Source organism: Sciurus vulgaris (genome assembly GCF_902686455.1).
Source record: "Sciurus vulgaris genome assembly, chromosome: 6".
Taxonomy (NCBI): Eukaryota; Metazoa; Chordata; class Mammalia; order Rodentia; family Sciuridae; genus Sciurus; species Sciurus vulgaris.
The window spans coordinates 161,053,372-161,075,636 of record NC_136466.1 but is presented as its reverse complement, the minus strand read 5'-3'; the positions used below and the strand labels follow the sequence as shown (position 1 = coordinate 161,075,636).

The following is a 22,265-nucleotide window of genomic DNA, read 5'->3' as shown; positions in this document are numbered from 1 at the left end:
CTCCAGATGGACTGTCCCATAGAATCACAAAACTCAGCACCTCCAGATGTGAACTCCTCTTACGTACTCACCAGTCTACCCTCCGGGTAGCCCAACTCAGGCTGGCACCAACCACCCAAGAGTCCTGTCCAAATAGTCCACAGCTACCTTGCTAAGTTCTGTCTAGTCTCACGTTGATGTTGATTTTTAAAGTATCTCCTTCTCCAAACCTTTGTTCAGTTATATGTCCTTCTCACAGAAGCCTCTTAAATTGCCATCCCTATTACCAGCTGTAGACACTTCTTTATAAGTTATACAAGATATCTATACTGTGCAACGTATGATGTTAATCAGAATTTTCTGCCTCCCCAAATAAATCAATGCTATGGCTTGAATATGTGTAGTGTTTCCCAAAGTTCCATGTGTCATGCACTTGGTTCACAGTGACACTGTGGGGACATGCAATGGAAGCTTAAGAGGTGGGTCCCAGTGGGAGGGCCCTATGCCACAGGAGTGTGCCCTTAGAGGGCATTTTGGAACCTCAGTCCCTCAGTCTCTGTCTCCTGGCCAAGTCATAATGGAAGCTGTTTCCCCATACACTATCACCAAAACCCAAAGCAATGGTGCCACCCAGTCTTGCACAGGAAACTCCAGAACCACCAGTTATAAGAAACTTTTTTCTTTTTTCTTTTTTTGATTTTTTTATATTTGCTCTAATTTGTTATACATGACAGTAAATGCACTTATGCATTTTGATAAATCACACATAATATGGAGTATAATTTCTTATCTTTCTGATTATACATGTTGTAGGATCACATCAGTCATGCAGGCATATATTTATATGACATTATAATGTCTGTTCCACTCTACTATCCTTCCAACCCCCATACCCCTTCCCTTTCCTTCACATCCCTCTACCTTATATAAATTAACTCTATTATCCCCATCCTTGGTTTATACCCAAAGGACTTAAAATCAGCATACTAGAGTGACACAGTCACATCAATGTTTACAGCAGCTCAACTCACAATAGCTAAACCACGGACCCAACCTAGGTGTCCATCAACAGATGAATAGATAAAGAAAAAGTGAGATAGATAGATAGATAGATAGATAGATAGATAGATAGATACACACACACACACGGTGCAATATTACTCAGTTCTATAGAAGAATAAAATTATGGCATTTGTTAGTAAATGGATGAAGTTAGAGAATATCATGCTAAGTGAAATAAGCCAAACCCAAAAAACCAAAGGCCGAAAGTTTTCTCTGATACACAGAGACTAATTCACAAAGGGGGTGGGGGGCACTAAGAAAAAAACTTAAAAAAAAATAAAAATAAAAAATGAAATACCTGTCTCAGGTATTTCATTATAATGACACAAAGGTAACTAGTACAATCCATTTAAATAATTACTGATTCTATTAGCTTTGTAGTATTCTGCTGCCCGTTCTTCCCAGTCTCTGACCTGTGTTCCCACCTCACCCATTATTTCAGCAGTATGAACCATTATTTGCTTATTTGATTACTGTCTGTCTGTCTTGCTCTCATTGCAGCCTCAGTGCCTAGAGGTGTCTGGTACTGTGCATATATCAGCGAATATCTGATCCATAGGTAAATAAATACAAGGAACCCAGAGTCATCTTTGACTTTCTTTCTCTCCTATGCTTTTCCTCCAACATCCACTTGACCAACCACAGTCCCAGCTGTTGCACTTCCTAACCCAGAGTGAAGCCCAAACAGCGTTCTGGTTGCTTCCCTCTTCTACTGTCCCGGCCCCGCCCGACCTCCCTCCTGAGGAACTACCGCAAAGATTCCTCTCAGGCCTCTCTGAGTGCTGCCATCTCCCTCCCGACTGTCCTGCACTCTGCAGCCAGAACAACTTCCCAAGGGCAATGTAACCTCCGGGGTTTCCCGTTCTGGACTCTAAAGGAACACCTCGAGGCCAGTGGCTTATCTTTCCAGTCTTGTTTCTAGAGCGTCCTTCCCGGTCTCTTTGTTCTGGTTCCTCCAGGTCTGAATTAATTTCTACTCAGTTAACAATGAATCATGCACCATGAAATGGTGCTCCACTCCCAGGCTGGCTTACAGCGGTAGTTGTGGGAACCCCATTACACCCTCCTAGAGTAGCCATTTCTCAACCGGAACAACCCTCTCAGGGTCAACATCAGCCAAACACACCGGTGAAATACTGACCGAGAGGAATGGTTTTGCATGTCACTTCCTTCAACCCAGCTATTGATTTTTTTTTATTGAAATTTCTACCAGAAGACTGGACGAAGGTCAATCTACGCTTCTTTGAGAAGTGACCATAACTCTACTTTGAACCTGAAGAATCGTGGCCAGCCCAACCTCACCTCACACAATCCACAGACCCCAAACAAGATTCTGCTCTCCACGGAATGGGGAACCAATGCCAACCCCAACTGCAATGGTGGCCTTTTAAGAAGTAAAAACTCAGTAGGTAAAAAGCCGAGTAGCTTTAGGAATGGAAGTGAGGAAAGTCCCATCTTTTATTCAAAGCTAGGGGTTCTAAACCTAGAGCCAATTCAATTTTCTGAATTAATTTCTTAATAGACAATTCAGCCTTTATAATTCTTAAAACTTCACAAAACTGCCCTCAAACAATAGTCAGCACTTTCATTGCCTTCATTTCTATAATCCTCCAAAGAAAAGAACACCCTTCTCCTCTGGGCTTTATGGTCCTCAGAAGACAAAGCACACAGCCCACCAGCTACACTGTGCACCTCTATTCCCGTCACCACACATGGGGGAAAGCTTGGCCCTCCGAGGGTTGCTGGCAGTCCCTCGCCCAGCTGGGGGGACTGTGCTCTGCCTGGGCTCCTGCCACTCACCCCTGTCTCTGAATGGGGCACAGAACAAAACCTGTACAACCTGACCGCCTTACATAGCAGCTCTGCCTGGGTTTAAAGTTGAGAAATAAAAAGGTTAAATTGTGTCTCCCTCTTATTAGCTTCATGATTTCACGTATCATGATATGACTCAATCAGAGGCCAGAAGTAAGAGTATATATAAATATATGTAATATAAATCATACAGACATGACATGTAACATACAACAGCATTATACATAAATCATATATGAGAAAGGACTTGGTGAGCTTAATACATTATTAAAAATAAAGGCATTTTATTGTTTCTATGTGGAACTCTATATACAAGCACTCAAGTCATTTTTTCATAAATATTATATATGATTAAATTGAAATATAAAGCATACGTAATTTTAGGTTTCCATATCTGTACTATTAGCTAAAGGATAAAATGGAGAGCTTCCACTCTTTATTTAAAAATCTACTACCTGGGGTTGGGGCTATAGCTCGGTGGCAGAGCACTTGCCTAGCATGTGAGAGGCACTGGGTTTGATCCTCAGCACACTTAAAAATAAATAAATAAATAAAATAAAGGCATGCTGTCCATCCACAACTACAAAAACATTTTAAAAACTATCTACTTCCTTAATAATGTCTTCCCATTTTATTTTAACTCACTGAAACCAAATGAAAACCACCTTACATTAGCAACATTTAAAATACTCAATAGTGATGCTGAAATGTGAGATCTGATTTTAAAAAATAACATGAGAATATCATAATGCATAGCTAGAAGCTTAAAATAAAATAAGAACACCAAGTGACAAAACAGCCTTTTGATTAACATGGGTAGAGAACAGTCACTAGGAGGGGAGGGGAGGGGGTAATGGGAAAGCACCACAGAGCAAATGGGGACCTGGTTTCTGGCTTGGGTTCCACCACCAGCTAGCTGACTGAATTCAGATAGTACCTGAGTCTCCCTGCCTCGGTGCATTAATAGGAACAGTAAAACCTGACATTTTAAGAGAGCTTTACCATGAAAAAATACTTTTACATATTATCTGTTAGGATTCTCCTCTGCAACCTAGTCTTCACACTGTGCTCTGAAGAGCCAAAGGATTCCTATAACCACAGGGACCCCTGCAGGAAGCAAAGATATCAGAAGGGGCTTCAGGAGCCCAGCAGGAGTTTCACCAAAGCCAATCCATGGTCACCTGTCTCTAGATTAATGTTTTGTGTAAGATGTCCTTTGAGAGAGTGGATCTGAGTCCAGAAAAAAACTGGAATTTTATCCCAAGCTCTATGAGTCTCATTTTTAAAAAATTAAAATCTATGGCTATGCAAGCACTTGTAAGATGGTTATTGTATTCAAGATGTTTGATTTTTAGAAGAGATCAACCTCAGAAATTCTCTTAAGTAATTTTCACTTTCTTTATTTTACTTTTCTGTGTTGTTTAAATTTCTAAAGGCACACTTTCAAAAATAAATAAATTTCTAATGGCTTACTTTCAAAAATAGCAAAAATAATTACAACAATATGTTTTGCAAAAAATAAAAGAGTCCTCTCTCTCTTTAAAAAACAATAAATTATCGTAGGCAAAAGGGAATTCAGAGTGACTATAGATTTTTTTATTGTAACAAGTCACTTTCGATAATGACAGACAATGCTATTAATTATTAATCTGAGACAGTGGAAGCAAATTGAACAAAGAGGCACATACAGTCCTCCCTCCGATTAGATGTAAAAATGACACCTTGGTAAAAACAAAGGGAACCTGGTAAAAACAACCCGGCAAGTGACACACAAGGGTCCTTGGCTGGGCAGTCGCCATGGTGACCGGAGGTGGGCTCACAGTATCTGTTTTCTCATCTACAATTTCCATCTGGTTGGGCTCCAGATAAGTGGGAGACAGAGACAAATTCTCTACTCCATCAGCCCCGTTTAGTATGAATGACTGAAAATTATAGAGAGAAAGTTAATTACAGCAGTTTGGCTAATTGAAAGCTTTCTAAAACTAATGAGTCTCTCTTAATAGAGAGCCTTGAAGCTCAGCAGTCAAAACGGGCTCAGGCACTGCACAGCCGATGAGATGATTCCGAGCAGGAAGAGACACAGTGGGGCAACGACTCCACAGAACACCCATGGACAGGAAGGAGGGGCTCGCCTGCTGGAGGCAGCTCAGGAACCCCAATGGGATGGATTCTGTTTCCGAAGCCTGCTTTACTAGTCTTCTAATTATTATACTTCGTACAGTAGCACACCTAGAAATTTATTGTAGGGTTTATTAACTGGTATGCCAAATAATAACTAGGTTCTCTGGGTAACGTGGCATTTTCTAGGACATTAATACACAGACCACAAATCTTCACCGCTGTACAGTGGTGAAGATCAGAGTTGGTACAAAAACACAGTGAGTAGGCCTCGTCCTATAATGCTGTGGCTGTCCTGGCTCCTGGGAGAGAACCTTCAAATCTTGGAGAGAACCTTGGAATTTACTGAACAATAGGACTTATTCAAACTCCTCACACCAAGGAAGATCAACGCAAAGGCCTCAAATTTTGAGCCAAACAGACCAACCATGGGATTAGAAGGCTGGGGTTTTAAGCCACATAGCAACTGAATGGAGTGGGAAGGGGCCTTGGAAGTTGAGCTCAGTCATGACCAATGATTCAATCAAGCATGCCCACGTAACGAGACCCCAATAAAAACTCAGGACCCTGAAGTTCTAGTGCACTTCCTGGTTGGGGAGATGCATAAGTGCCTGGAGCATAACACAACCTGAGGACAAGGAAGGCCTGCGTCTGAGACCTTCCTAAACTTTGCCCTGTAAACCTTTTCCTTTGGCTATATTAGTACTTATCCTTTATAAGAAAACTGAGTGTACTGCTTTCCTGAGTTCTGGAAATTATCAGAACTGAAGGGGTCATGGGACAACCAAACTGGCAGGCAATCAACCAGAAGTGTGGGTGGCCTAGGTATCTGAAGTAGGACAGTCTGGTGAGAGACCATGCCCTTGACCCATGGGGTCTGCACTAACTCTGGATAGTTGCTATCAGGTTTATTTTTCAGGCTTAAAGATTTACTACAGTCTCAAGAAGTGTGAACAGCTAGATGATTACCTTGCATGAGGAAAAAGATCACATTTTGATTTTTTAAAACTTCATCCTCAAATAAGATCATAATGATAGCCCTCAAACAGAGAATCCTCCTAAAGTAAAGCTAACACAAGTTGTGTAGAGCAGTATCAATGGAATATGTACATGTTAGCATCTTGTCAGTCTAGGATAATTTAATACGCTGCTCCCCATACACAGCAATGCCGCTACCAAGTCTATAATTCAGGGTTGACCTTTCATACAGACCTTCCCACCGAGACACTGTGTAAATGGTATTCACTTGATGGAAGGCAAGCCAGCACTGGAAACTCCCATCTCTAAGAGAAGAGCATGATGAAGTTGGCAGTCTAATTTAGAAATCTAATCCACGGTCTCAGCATATCGGCACTCTGCTGTCACCAACTGAATTAAGTGATGGAAAGCCATGATTTAGTCATGCCCTTAACAATTTTCATTGCTCTGATATTTTCATTGCAACAACTAAAGAACAACAAAGTTCATCGAAAGCAAGGTTGAGTTTGGATTCCCCTAAGAATTCCTCTTCTATGTGTAATTTATGAAGTCTATCTTTGTGATCATGTATTAATGTTCCTACAAAAATATGAGTGATAGTTTGCAAATGATTAAGGCAGAGCTAACTTTTAGAATTTCCTCCCAACTTTCAATAAAATCTTATACAATTTCAGACCAGGACAAAAACAAGCAAGTCAGACAAAGCAAACCCAGGTCAGTTTTGGCAGTTTCACTGACAAAAGCAAAGCAAACTTGGGGTTTTTTGTCGCTCCATGATATGATTGATATGATATGATATGATATGATATGATATGATATATGATATCTCATCTGACCATGGGAACCATGGTCAAATGTTAAGTCAGGTAACAACAAAATGAAAGTAGCAATTTAGGAAACAGAGTTTGAGGGAGGTATAAAAGCTAGACTGGAAGAAAATTAGACTCGAACCAAGAAGGACTCAAGAGTCCTCCATGCTAATACTCTGGGGTAGATTATGGAAAATTAGATTTTGTAGAGGTGAAAAGGGAATATAAAGAAAAAGAAAGAGATGCAGAAAGCATTTCTTTAGGTAAACTAACAGCCTTGGATTCAAGAAAGATTCATCCAAGATGGCTATGAAGTCTCCAGTCTAAAGACTAGAAAATAGCAACAAACTGAAAGGCAGATACTAGAGAGAGGCAGTAGGTTTATGTGGGAGAATAAATGATATTCTCTTCATTTGGGGATTTTTCATTTCCACAGGCTTTTCTACATGGATATTATAAACAGTACTGAGGCCTATGGCATCTTATATAAACTCTATTTCTCCACAATTTAAGATTACATATTACAATCTAGAGAAAAATTTCATTGCAATGGATAACAAAGACGATAGAAGACATATAAGGGATCTATATGGCCATGAAAATTCAGATGAGGTTCAGTGGGCACAGGCAGAACAGCAGATCTGAGCCTCCAAAATTCACTACAGACTTAATACAAGAGAGCCAGTACCTGAAACATCAGTGGGGTGGTCGCAGAAGAAAAGTTCAGACTCTTGGTCACGTGACTTTCGGGATCATATTTTGACATAAATCCTTTGATTATGACAGTCTTGGCTGTTCCTTGTTCACCAATTAATAGTACAGCCTAAAACAAAGGAGTCGAGAAAGAAGAGAAATGAAATCAAAGGATGGTTAGGGTTGAAGTGTGTCCCTTGGCTGCATCCTCAAAATTCATATGTAGAAGCCCTCATCTCCCGGGTCCCAGAATATGATCATATTTGGAGATAGAGCCTCAAAAGAGGTGACTCAGATGAAATGGTAAAATGTGGGTGTAGGAGTGGCTTAATCCATTCTGACTGGTGTCCTCACGAGAAGCAGCAGGGACGTGCACACAGAAGGAATACACAGAAGTGCCATCTGCCGGCCAGGAAGAGAGGCCTCTGAGAAACCAATCCTGCCGACATCTGAATCCCAGACTTTCAGTCTCCAGAATGGTGAGAAAAGAAACTTCTGTTGTTTAAGATGCCCAGGCCTTGGTATTTTGGTATGGCAGCCTCAGCAAAACACAGTCAATAATCATAAAGGAAGGATTTCTCTTTTGAAAAATAAGTCGAAATTCACTTTCTCTCAACTAATACATGAGAAATAATTATGAACGAGGACGATTTAATGCTAATGTTGTCCTTGGAAATAATAAAAGGGGCTCGCTAATTTGACACAGTATTTTCATTTATTCTGAATAGTAAGAGAAACCATTCTAAACATAAATGCTGATGCTTCATTTTTTCAAGTGATCTTGTAAAAAAATGCTATTTTTAATAAAAGTTAAAAAGTCATACCTTGCCTTGTTTAGCAATGGTTTTAATTAGAAAGTCAGTCCTCACGTTGTCAACATTTGGCACCAGGATGGAACTATAGTCTGGGGTGGCATCAGATGGATACACATATTCCTGGGTCTGTGTGTTCCAGTGCATCCAGGTACCTGAGGTGAACAGAGACCGTCCGGTTTCCTATTAATAATGTAACCCCTACCTGAAATGAACAGACATCTTTGAAATCTCATGAGGACAACTTCCAAATACCCCCCATAAGATAAAGATCATTAAGGTTAGGGAGCTCCTCGCAAAAGTAGGAGTTAGCTCGGTCAAAACTCCCCGTAGAACTAGACCAAAGTGGTAATGTTAGGAACTATCTTAGAATTCTCTTTTATAAAATATATAGGTTTTGAAGAATACAGTATGTAGAAATACAGAACAGAGAGCGGCATGTGCCTGAAATCATTAATCATTTAAAATGTCAGATCTCACCAGCTTTTTATAAGGCAAAAGATCCTAGGATGCTATGTATATACATAGATAAGAAAGATATACAATTGTATAAAAGTATACACTTCATCTATATGTATACACATGTATAAATAATCTTTAAACATATTTGGATAAATATAAAGACATATAAATATGGATATCCATACTTAGTGAAAACATTCTTCAAACTTGGTGATTTCTATATAAATTGCAGATTATGCTGAGTGAACAGTTGAAATGGATCTGCTTGAGAGGTCTCTGCAATTTTCCTTATTAAAAATTCAGTGCAGTTAAGGGGGAGATGTGCATTTGGAACCCCAAGCAAACCGTTTAAAAGGAAACCACCATTCTCTTTCTTTGCACATGAATCTCTCTACTTTAACTTTATTGCAGAGTTTCGTTCCTGCTTTTAAAATATTTGGCAGCACGCTCTTGATAAGCCGCTCCCTCTGGGCTCACCGTCAGGCGCCACGTAGTAGTCGAACACGCTGTCGTCGGCCGGGCCCTCGGGCGGCAGGGGCAGCGCAGGCGGCGGCCGTGCGCGCAGCCAGAGCTCCAGCCTGCGGCGCGCGTGCGGCTCCAGCGCGGCGCCCACGCTCCACAGCAGCGCGAACACGAACAGCCGGCCCAGGTGCGCGGCGCTCAGCTCCCCGCCCTGCTCCTGCGGACGCAAGAGGCGCGCGGGTGCTCAGTCACTCGACTGTCAAGCCCGAACCTTGCTCAGTGGAAACAGTAAGCCTGGGAAGGGACCGATGGCTTTTCCCCCCAGACAAGAACAAAGGAAAGATGAATCAACGGGCCAACAAATAGGAACTGCTGTCCAGGAATACCCGGCGGTTTGGGTTTGTTTGTTTTTTTAATAAATGAGGGATGTTTTACAAGATGACTTTTATTAACCAGCAGCTAAATTCTAAATGCATGGCTTGCTTTGTGGGGAAAAAATGATATTGAAAAAAAAGAAAATACACAATGTGCCAGTCCATGTTCAAAGCACCCCCCCCCCCAACTCTAAGCACGTCTTTTCACATATTGTGTTCTCTGCGCAGCGCAGCGTGACTCAGTGGGGAGGAAAGGAATTCCCAGGAAGGGAGCAGCGTACCTTGGGAGGGATCAGGCCCTGCAGCACGTCCACGCTCTGCCTGATCACGAAGGCCTCCAGCAAGTCCATCTTGTACTCTAGGTTCTGAATGCAGAAGCCATACAGGTCCGGGAAGGACTCGGCATACAGTTGGCGCAGCACTTGGGCTTCTGGAGGCGGGCGTTTCTTAAGAAACTCCTGTTAGTTCACAGATGAGTACATTAATTAAACCTATTAGCAACCAGGGGAATGACCACGTGGGGACAAAAGTTTTTAAAATGTCAGTTAGCCATGATAATAATAATGATATCTAAGGGCTATGCTGCACCTAGTATGTGCCAGACTTGCTAGAAACTCTATCGGGTATTAATTCATTTAATCTTCAAAGTAACTCTGTGAGGGAGGAGCTATTATTATGCAGACGAAGAAATAAGCCTCGGAAGACCAAGTAAGAGCCCAGCATTCCACAGCTGGTAAGTAGCTAGGCCAGAATTCAAACCCAGAGCCTTCGTTCACACCACCAGCTCTGCACTACACATGCGCCCAGACCTTGAGGCTAAGATAGAGAAGCAGTCTTCAACTCTTCATTCGAAAATAACTATAGGACTAGTGGGATTCTACATCATGTATAAGCACAAAAATGAGACATTATACTCCATTATATATGATGTATCAAAGTGCATTCTACTGTCATGTATAACTAATTTAAAAATAATTTTTTTGAAGTTTAAAAACAATAGGCTAGAAGCAAAAAAGGCACACATCTTCACTGAAATAACTCAGAGAGGAAAGGAAATAAAATTGAGCAAAGGAAATTCACCCACATTTTTTAAATGGCAAACCAAAATTAACCACAATTCCTCATTTCCTTTAATTTTTTAAAATTTAATCAGTGAACAATACAGAAAAATATTGAAGTATATTTAAGAAAAATAGGAAAATTCAGTCATTTGGGGAACCCCATGCTAAGAAAGTACATGTCATTCATAAAATACCACTTAACCTGTAACATTTTGTTAAGAGGAGGAAAACTCTCTTTAGTCAGCTCAATATGCCAAGAAACAATTGGGGTCTCAACACAAGCAATAAAATGCCCTTTCTGAATTATTCATTAATTCATGAATTTAGCATGATTCCACCTCAACCAAAACACAACACCTTCCAGTTGATGGGACCAAAAACAGACATTCACTAGGAGAGTAACCAGCCTGGCTCCCTGGCTGACAGAGCCCCCGCTGGGTGGTCTGCCTTCCCTTAACTTTCTCTGAGTTGCCTGCACTGTTCTCAACATTTCCAATGTATTGTTGGGGAATCTTATTTTTTCCTAATTATGACCAAGAGGAAAATATATACAGGAGTTTGCTCCTATAAAATAAGCTTATATTATAGGCTGTACAGATTGAGGCTGATTAAAAGCTTTATGTTGATGGTCTATCTACCTAATACTATTTTTATATGCTTTTAAATAAGGTATTTTCCTCTTGGTCATAACCTAGTCGTGTAAAAATATTTTTCAAAAAACCCTTGTGAAATTGAAGAATTTTGGGAAAAGCACATAAATACCTTTTCACTTGGAGTTTTCTGTATCTATGGTTAACAACCACTGGTAATAATAAAGAAAAAAGAAAGAAAGAAAGACAGATAGATAGATCTATTTTACTTTTAAAAACAAGAAGCCTAGGACTCCTCCCCAGAGCTCTAATCTGGTAGAACAGGGATGTGACCCAATCATCTCTATTTTAAAAATCTGTCATTGTTAATTACTTCTGCAAAGCTGGAGTCAAGAACCCTGTTCTTTAGTTTCTTTCATGGACAGGTGATTTAATTGTGAAATATGAAATCTCTCGGAGTATCTTTAGTGACACATTCAAATGTGTCAACATCACTTTGCCATACACTCCGCTCCTTCAATCTTAATACTCTCCAAATCTAAACCCCCTTGTTATACTGAGTTGGGTAACTTTAGGAAAGACATTAATAAAAGTTAGGATAGACCCATATGAAAATGAAATTGCAAAAATGTAGTGGCAATATAAAATAAGCATCTACTTCAAGAAGTTTTTTTTTAAAAAATCATCTTCAAATATGTGTATAAATGAAAACAATAAATTTGACCAACTATGTCAAAAATGATTTGCTGCATGGTTTATCTAATTATAGTATTAACTTAATACAATATCAGCTATGCCAAGCATTTAATTATTAATCTAATCCTAAATGGTATATTCCAGAGTAGACTGGTGATAATAAAATAATATACCTAATCATGAATTGAAGACATATTATCTGAAATCTTATTTCCAAATATAAACTTAAAACTAATGTTATAACTACTAAGTCTCAGAAATTCTTTACATGCAGTTTTAACAAATTGTCTTCAAGTTAATTTTCTAAGTTGGTCATTCCCAAACTTTATGTGAATGAATACCTTTTAAAAATACCATGAATCCCTAAATGAAGTCAAATTAAATTTTACTTATTCAGTCCTCAGACACAGTTTGGCAGGGTTATTGATTTGCACAGGCCTGGCAATTACCTGGAAATCACAGCTCTGAAGTGATTAGGACAGCACAGAAGGAGACTGAGAGGGCAATCAGGGCTGAAGGTCCCAGTGCATTCCAGGGTCTTCCATCAACATTAGCATAAAAAGGCAATTACACTGTCAGCCGCAGGAAAATCTGCGCACACAGTCAAAGAATGCTCAAGGGTCTGTTTTCCTTCGTAATTACACAAAAGAAGGAGTCAATCATACCTCAAGAATGGGGCTCCAATCAAGGACAGAAGAACTCATGAAAACCATTCCATTTCTTGAGACAGTAGCCGGAGAAGCATTGTCAATGTTATGAGGTTCAAAAATGATCTTGCAATTTGGAGCCATAGGAATCCGATCACCATTGGCAAGAGTTAGGGTTTTATTATCATCCAAAACGGAATTCAGATTTTCAATCCAGATGGCGTCAACTGGACCATCAAGAACTATCCAGATATGCTCCCCTAGAAGGCCCCACCACGGGGGAAAGCATAACACACATGTGCATATAGTCATGGCCATAGGACTGGAAGAAGGACTGCAATTTGAAATAATGTCATTACTTTAAAATGAAACTGATCGGAATGATTATTTTAGCACATAGGTCTTCTGAGATTTTTTTAATATAGCAATTGTATAAGGCCCATAATCAAATCAAAAAGTCATTTATTCATTGGACAAATACTCATTAAGCACCTTCCATGGGTCAGCACCATTCTAGGGCTGTGATATTGAGGCAAATAAAATAAAGTCCTGCCTTCAAAGAGCTTTCATTCGAAGGGTGGAGAAGATAGTCAAACAAGTAAGTAGAGAAAAAAATATATAAGCAAAATTAAGCAGGTAAAGGTCTTAGGGCACTGTTTTAGATAAGATGGTCAGTGTGATGGAAAGATCTAGGAGTAGAATTTTCCAGACAGTGGACCTAGAAAGTGTGAAGACCCTGAGCAGGAGTGACTGAATAGTTTTTGTCCTCTCAAAATTCCTATTTTGAAATTCCAGCTCTCAAGGCGATGGTCTTAGAATATGCAACCTTTGAGAGGTGATTAGATCATAAAAGAGGAGCCCTTAGCAGGGGGCTTAGTGCCCTCTAAGAGAGAGGGAACCCTTACTCCTTCTGCCACTTGAGGTTTTAACAAAGGAGTTGGTGGTCTGCAGCCTGGAGTAAGCACCCCCAGAGTCCAGCCTTGCTGGCCCCCTGACATCAGACCCCCAGCCTCCCAAAGTGAGAAAGAAACCTCTGTTGGTGATAAGCCACCACTGTGTGGTACTGTGTTGCTGCAGCCCAGAGGGATGAAGACAAACAGTAAGAAGCTGGACCTGACTGGCAAGAGGAAAGAGGGAGAAGACGGGGCGAGACAGGCAGAAGCACGGGATAAATGCTGGTATGCACAGTTAACTTCCAGAGCCCAGCAGAGTTCCTGAGTTGGGTCCGGCTGAGGTTAAAACGTGGAAGCCATCAGCTTAGAGGTGGCATTTATAATGAAGGGACTGGGTAAGTTTCTTCTAACTGTAAAGTGTGAAGAGAGACCAGAGGTCTGAGGACAGAGACACCACAGCATTTAGACTCCTGGTAGGGTCTCCTTTGCTGGCCCTCCCATGGCCTGTCCACAAAGCCGAAGTGGAGGATGGGCAGCAGGATGGGGGAAGCTGAGGCCACATGAGGAAGGGCTGAAATGTGCTATTTCAAATAAAATGCTTTGAGAATGCCAATCAAGCTCCCTGGGCCAGCAAGGGAAGTAAAGCCACGGTGTTCTGATCACCAGTCACCTCTTGCCTTTTCATGCAGAGAGAGAAAACCCTCTCCGAGTCCTTCTTGGAGGTGCACCTGTGTCATGGGATCCGCCTTTACACTGGAGTATTCAAACAAATATAGCAACAATTTCTAACATGAGCACACTTCAGAAATGGAGCGTCTTGGTTTCTCTTCTGATGACTGACACTAGTTCCATGGGCTGCATTCCTCACTGGCTCTGCCTTCAACAGACCCTGTGGCCCAGAGGGCAGCCCCCAGGGTAAGCCTGGCAGCTGTCCTTGACCCTGGTTCTTCCTGCTCCGTGGCTTCCCTTCTTCTGCCACTCAAAAGTGAGACCACAACAGGGGGAGGGGAGCAGATACCACGGCTGCCACGTGAGTGTGGACGCTGAGAACACTGGGTTCAGTTAGCAGCATGCGTGAGGGAGACACTGTTCAGACTGAGCCACTTGCCCCTGATGTCTGTTTAAACAACCCAACACCAGTATCCATCTTCACCACCATCATTTGTGAGTTCAATGTAGACTTCATTTTTGATATACACAATTTTCTCTCCAAAGAAGCTCATTTTCTCTTGTGATTTTATAGCAAACTCGGTTTTTATAAGTTGACTGTACTTAACTAAAAGTGATATTTTTAAGATAGTCAGTGAAAATAGAATATCACTTTATTCAATATATGAATTTTCCTTAACAGCTTTGTTCATCTATTTTATTCTAAGATATCACAGTGATTCAGAAACACTGTTTCAAAAATTATTCTTTCAAAAATGGGAGGTTTAAATACACTAATCAATAATTTCATTATTTCAGCATTCACAGATACAGACTGATTTATGATTTCTTAGTCCTGGTTAACATAGTATATGGAGAGTACTGTTGCTTTAATAATTCTATCCAGCCACCAAGGATTTTATTTAGAAGTGCATGTTAAAAATAATATTTGTAATTCATATTCTACCTTTCTTAGCTCTCAGGGTTTTCCTCCAAAGGGTAGAAAATATCCCATCAGTCCAGTCATTTGTGGCCACATCAAGCCGACCAAACATCTGTGGGGCAGTAATCGCTTTGGGATTCATCCTCATTTCCCGGTGTGGTTTTCCACAATCTATAGCAAGTAAATCCAAATTTTAAACATCTCAGATGTGCAATGAACCATCATTAAGCAACATAGCACTAATTTGTGGTGTAGTGTCAGCAAGTGCTCAAAATATGAAAAATGCAAAATTACATGGAAAAGTTGTCATGTGCATCCCAAACTATCATAATCAGCCTCGCTGTACTTTGTTGACTGAAGCATTTTTTAATCTCTGTAAAGAAAACTGCTAATTGCTTAAAGAATTTAAAGGAATTATGAAGGTGCTCCTACAATCTGGACCTTCTCTAAATTTCAGAGCTCAGGGTATCTTCTGTTTGCAACATATTAGATTAAATTTTGTGCCTGAAATATCAGCTAGAAGATGACTACCTCTCCATTATCAGCTTTAGTTTTCTGATACCTTTTCTTGCTTATCTTGGAAAAGATAAACTAAATGAATTTTGCATGAATCAAGAACTTTTCTGACCATCTTCAAGAAATGCATTTGAATCTTTCAAGACCTAAAAGTACTATTAAATGGGATGAAAGTCTGCACATAGGGACTGCAGTTAATGAGTAGAAGAGTGAAGAATATGATTTAAAGTGTAAAATGATCAAAATAGATGCTGAAATATTACAATAATTGTGTAAAAAAACAGATAATACAACCATATTTAGATACACGCATGAGAAAAGATGTTACATTAAAGCCTATCATAATGGTTAATTTATGTTACCTCTACTGACCACTGGGCCAAGATTAAACATTATTTCTGAGTAGATCTATGATTAAATGGTACTGTTTTAATCCCTTAACCAATATGCCATTCTGGATAAGAATAGCATTTGAATCTGTGGACTCAGTAGATTGTCCTCCTTGATACATGTAGTTATCATCCAATCTTTTGAGGGCCCCCATCAAACAAAATGCAGAGAAGAGAGGAATTCACTCCTTTATCTTCTCACCTGACCATTTGAGCTAAAACAGTTCATCTCACCTTCTCTGGCCCTCAGATTAAGATATAAACCATTAGTTCCCCTTGTTCTCTGGGACTAAATTACATTCCCAGCTTTCCTTGGCCTCTAGTGAATAGTTGGCAGATGGTGGGACTTCTTAGTCTCCATTGACACATGAGCCAATTACTCATTAGAAAGCCATACACATATGCAAGTGTGTGTGTTTGTGTGTGTGTGTGTGTGTGTGTGTGTGTGTGTGTGTGTGTGTGTACCGATCTCTTTCTTTCGAGAACCCTGATTAAAACACACAGTAAGGAAATTGGATGATATTTCTAATCTTTGCAAATCACAAAAACAACCTGGGTAATTATTTCTGATATTTTATGATGCTGACGTTCAACTGAGCCATAGTCCAACTGTAGCAACAGATGACTTCCACAAGACTCTGGCAATGCTATATTCTTTCTTTCCTTTAAATCTCATCACACTTCACAAAAGGACAGCAAAATTTCACAGTGAGGCTAGGGTTGTGGCTCAGTGGCAGAGCACTTGCCTAGCACCTGAGGCACTGGGTTTGATCCTCAGCACCACATGAAAAATATAAATAAAGTTATTTTTTAAAAAGTCTTACAGCGTATGACACAAAGGAAAATTGGACTTGATCTGTTGCACATACAAGAGAAACTATCAAAATTATTTCTTTATGGAATAGGCAGAATATTATCATTTTTATGAATGCTACCACGTTCTTCTAAGAACACTCTAAGGAAAAAAGTGCTTGACTTTCACAATGTTGATGAGACTGATTCCTCTTGATTCTCCTAGGCATTTCTTGACCTCATGGACTCTGCCCTGGTGTGGGCAACTCTTTATTTCTGTCACCTTCTTAAGGACTCGAGATTGCCCCTGCTGCCCCTTATCTGCTCTTCCATGATCATCAGATGGTCTTCCGCATGCAGGGGTGATCATGCCACTCCCCTGCTCAGTGGCTTCCCGTGACCTACAGAACATGCTTAGTGTGACTCACACAGACCCTCATGCCATACCCACTCCCCTAATTGGGACCCTCCTAAATGCACAGCCTGAAATAAGGACTTGGAAGCCAGGCACTTCAGATGAAGGAATAAATGGATCAACATGGTAAATCATAGAAATCCAATAAAAGGGGTGTTGATCAAAGAGATAAAGTCCCTCTGAAAGACAAGAGGTAGGACTCTGGCCATCGGGTCTGCTCCCCACTGGTGGATAGAATGGCTGCCTCAGAAACATTAATTCCCACCAACCCTGACTTCCAGGCTGAGCTAGGTCCCTGCTTCAAGCAAAGTTCTAAGACTAAAAAGCTGCAAGACATTCTGAAGCTGAGGGGCACTGGAGGGGTGGGCTCTCCAATACACCCATACCCACAGCTGGGGAGGACCAAAGGAGCAGGGCACAGGATGCCGGTAGCACCTGCCATACCTGCATAACCAGCTTCACTGCCCACACTCCCAAACCATGAACAGAGTGCATTTCATCCACACCAAAGCACTTCCCAGATAGAGCATGCTCTCTCCAGTTCTCCCTACCTGCAAACTCTTCTTTCTGCTAAAAATGCCTTTTATCCATCTGCTACCCAAGCCTCAGATGAAGTAGCACCTGCTCTGTAAGACTTTCTATAATTCCTTCGAGAAACTTTTGGTCTCCTTTGCCTCTATTTAGCATAATTGTCCAAACCTTGCTCAAAGCAATTCCTTGATGAGTTATAGTTGTCTGTGCCTAGGTCTGTTCCTCCTGCCACACTGCAAGTCCCTTAAAAACATAGGTATGTTTTTTCATACCTGTTTTACTTCTGCTAGTACAGCACCTGGCAGATCCTCAAAGTACAGAACATTAAAGTTACGTGACGATCAAATCACAATGTTGTCAGGGAACAAATACCCAAGTCTTGCACTTCCTCAGTGGAAATACTACCCAGTTGTCCTCTGTCTTTTGTATAAATAATTTTTTTAGCAAAAACAATGTGTTACTTAGAATAACATATGTTTTCCCTATGCACCAAAACTAAGAGTAGGTTAAGAAACAGAAAGCAGTCTAATAATTAATTTATCTTTGCAAGGATCTTCTCCAAAATCAACGATACCCTGTGGAATATATAATTTAGATATGTTATATACAGTGTATCTATATTGTTTAAAATTTAGCATTTTTTTTTGTTCAAGTCATTGTACCAGGTGCATTTACAAGTTTATTCTTAGCACAAGACAGCTTTGCAATTATAGCAAAATTACTGAGCATACTTTTGAGAGAGAAAACAGGACAATTTTAAAACATATAAAATCCCCAGACAGAATCTTAATAGCATACATGAAAAACCACGTGATAAGCCCGGCAGGTGTGAGTTCTGTTCTGGTGGAGGTAAGTGCTGGCTAGGAGCAGAGTCTGTCTCCATCTGAGAACATTCTGGCAGAGTCCTAATGCTCAGAATTCACATCCTTCAACAACTGAGGGGACTGAGACCACATCCAGTGCTCACAGAGACCTAGAATAAGTCTTGACAATCTCCAGCAGCCACCAACAGTGCACCAGTGTTGCACCAGTATGTGCACACTGGGGCTCCATGAGCTGACCCAAAACCCAACCGACACCTCTTCCCTGTGGGATGATGTGTAGCATTCCAACAAAGTTCCGTGAAATTTGGGAACTTGGCTCTTTCGGAGCTAAGGGCTGCGGATGTATTTAGAAATAATCATAAATGTCTGATAAGAACCAGAGAATAATCATGAGCCAGGTGCGGTGGCACACACCTGTAGTTCCAGTGGCTCAGGAGGCTGAGACAGGAGGATCATGAGTTCAATGCCAGCCTCAGCAAAAGTGAGGTGCTTAGCAAACCAGTGAGACCCTGTCTCTAAATAAAATACAAACTAGGGCTGGGGATGTGGCTCAGGGGTCAAGTGCCCCTGAGTTCAATCCTCAGTACCCTCCCCTCAAAAAAATCATCATCATCATCATGAACATGGCAATATCATTATCCTTAGATGACACAGGATGAGGAATTTAAATAGAAGACAACTTAGGGACACCTGGAAATATGATGCATTTGTTTAACTTCACCAGATCTGATAGAAGTGTGAAGTTAGTTTATGATCAGGCTGATTTTCCACACTTCAGAGCTGAGATTGAGATTATATTTTGTTTTTTGGGACGTTGAATGCTGCATCATGTTTTGACTGGGAAGTGGTATGGTTTCTCATATATGCTATTAAGATTTTGTCTGGGGATTTTATGTAGGGCAAGGTCTGCATTTTTGTTAGTGAGTCTCACTGGGTCCTTACCTTAACTCTGAGTCCCATTACTTACCATCTCTGTGACTTTGGGCATTTCCAAATTTGAGTCTTGGTATTTGTATAAAATGGGGATAATAATAGGCACCTCCCAAGATCATCATGAAAATTAAATGAATAGCATATGTAAAACAAATAGCACTGTAAAAAGGTCACTTTAAAAATGTTTTCTTTCTCTGGTCCATTAGAGTAATACGTCCTCTCTTAAACGTACCTAATAATCAGGAAAGCCGCCTTCCCTCCTATAAAAGTATGTTCGCGCATCTGCCGGCATGTCCCCAGGGGCATTCAGTGTTTTACACTGTTTACCTGTGTAATAAAGTTGGCTGCCATACCTGACATGGCCTTCATCAAGGTGTGGATGCAGGTGGTTTTCCCTGCTCCACTGGGCCCCAGGGTCATCATTCCATGCCTCACCCTCTGCGTCTCGAACAGCTGAATGACTTTCAGTCTCCAAGGAGGATGGTTGATTAAGCCAGCTTCTTCCACCTGAAATAACAAAACCCCACACTGGGCAGCATTCACAACCACTGGACTTACTAATGTGCTTTAAAAATGCATAGCAGAGAGATCCAAGATGGTGGACTAGAGGGAGGCTGCCTTCCTTGTCGCTCTGTAACTCCGATTTCAAGCTGAGGATATCTGTTTCTTGGTGAGGCAGTTTTTGCTGCTTATCGATTCCCTGGTGTTTACCCCATTTGTCTGCTGTGATGACCTGCAGTCTGCCAGCATATCGACGCCTTTTTTGAGTGCAGATTGCTCACTGTCAGGCGCCTATCATCCGCCATTTGCTGCCTCTCGCCTGTCCATCGTCTGCCTTACCCCTATCCATCACCCAACGCTCGAGGTTCACCTCCCAATCATCCAACACCAGTCAGCAAACTGATAGCCAACCGCCAGTGGAGCACCAGCTGCCTGCTGCTGCCTGGAAGTTCACTGTCACAGTACCTGCAGGTTTGATTACACGTGGCTGCCGCCATTTTGAGACAACAGCCAGGCCCCGTAGGATCCCTGGCCAGACTGACTGAGCCCCATCTCCAGGATCCCTCAGCCCAACCGATCTCTCCCTGCCTCTGGGGCCCTCACATCGACTGACTGCTCCCTGCCGCAAGGACCCCCAGACCAACTGACTGCGCCCTATCACCGGGACCCCAGACCGACCAATTGCCCCCGGCCTCCAGGATCCCACAACCACACCAAACACACCGGACCTCCAGGACCCCTACCGGACCAACCGCATCCCGACTCCAGGACCTCCAGCTGATCCCGTCTACACCCTGAGCTGCAGCTCCCCATTTGCCAACGTATTTCGAAGCCAGAGTGACCATCTTGGATAATTCTGGAAACCAGAGCTCTGATCTTTAGGTGGGGCAAATCCCATCCTGAGACACCTGCTGGAGGCTTGAAGCTCATTGTCAGGTACCTCTCATGCATCAGGCTACTGAACACTGGGAGGTTTCATTACTATATGACTATTATACTGTAGGTTTTCTTTTTTCACCTTATTGAAAAAATTAAGTTTTTATTTCTTTACTTTTCTTGCTCTCTTTTTCTTTTGTTTACCTGTTCCCTCAGAGTCTCTTTCTCCCTTTTTTGCATGCTAATATCCAGTTTCTTTTGATTACATTCTCACCCTTTCTATCATCCAGAACTTCTGTATATTCTTCTCTTATCCCATTAACAGCCACATTCTACATCCATCTGCATCCTCTGTGTCCTCCATTAGAAACTGTAGACCTTATTGCAAACCTGTTTGTTTTATCAAAGATAATATTTTAACTCATTCTGTTTATTATGACAATTTTGTTATTGTCCTCATAGGGGCTATTTGGTCTAGGATTGCATAGTATCTGAACTGGGCAATGCTAATATTGATCTCCCCTTAAAGAAAGGGTTTTGGAAACCTATAGGGCCACTATAAGCCTATAGGGGGAAATCTGCAATACCCCAGATCTGCAATGCTAGAGGGGAAGATACATGAACAACATGAAAAAACAAGGGAAGAAAATGATCCAAACAAATCTAGATTCTATAGTAATAGAATCCAATGACGGTATGTTAGCAGAAATGTCAGAAAAGGACTTCAGATTATACATGATTAAGATGATTCGCAAAGCAAAGGATGAGATAAGAGAGCAAATGCAGGCAATGAATGATCATACCAATAAGCCGAAAAAGCACCTGCAGGAAGCAAAAGATCATTTCAACAAAGAGATAGAGATTCTCAAAAAAAAAAAAAATGGAAATCCTTGAAATGAAGGAGACAATAAACCAAATAAAAAACTCAGTGGAAAGCATCACCAAAAGACTAGACCACTTGGAAGACAGAACCTCAGACAATGAAGACAAAATATTTAATCTTGAAAATAAAGTTACCCAAACAGAGAAGATGGTAAGAAATCATGAATGGAATCTTCAAGAACTGTGGGACATCATGAAAAGGCCAAATTAAAGAATTATTGGGATTGAGGAAGGCACAGAGATACAAACCAAAGGAATGAACAACCTATTCAATGAAATAATACCAGAAAATTTCCCAAGCCTGAAGAATGAAATGGAAAATCAAATACAAGAAGCTTACAGAACACTAAATGCACAAACTCACAACAGATCCACACCAAGGCACATTATAATGAAAATGCCTGACATTCAAAATAAAGATAGGATTTTGAAGGCCGCAGAGAAAAGCATCAGATTACATATATGGGAGACCAATACAGATAGCAGCAGACTTCTCAACCCAGACTCTAAAAGCTAGAAGGGCCTGGAACAACATATTTCAAGCTCTGAAAGAACATGGTTGCCAAC

The 22,265-nt window shown here is 41.0% G+C and overlaps 1 protein-coding gene across 5 annotated transcripts in view; it reads right to left on the bottom strand.

Moving 5' to 3' along the window:
* The window catches only part of DNAH5 (dynein axonemal heavy chain 5), a 301,487-nt gene that overhangs the window by 102,609 nt on the left and 176,613 nt on the right, over positions 1-22,265 (bottom strand). For all 5 annotated transcript variants that reach the window (XM_079145501.1, XM_079145505.1, XM_079145502.1 and 2 more), the window contains exons 41-47: positions 19,793-19,946; positions 15,064-15,210; positions 12,574-12,815; positions 9,843-10,019; positions 9,203-9,404; positions 8,276-8,418; positions 7,447-7,581 (exon numbers count right to left, since the gene is read on the bottom strand). In XM_079145501.1, the coding sequence (XP_079001627.1) occupies positions 7,447-7,581; positions 8,276-8,418; positions 9,203-9,404; positions 9,843-10,019; positions 12,574-12,815; positions 15,064-15,210; positions 19,793-19,946 (1,200 nt within the window). The remainder of the gene's footprint in view (positions 1-7,446; positions 7,582-8,275; positions 8,419-9,202; positions 9,405-9,842; positions 10,020-12,573; positions 12,816-15,063; positions 15,211-19,792; positions 19,947-22,265) is intronic.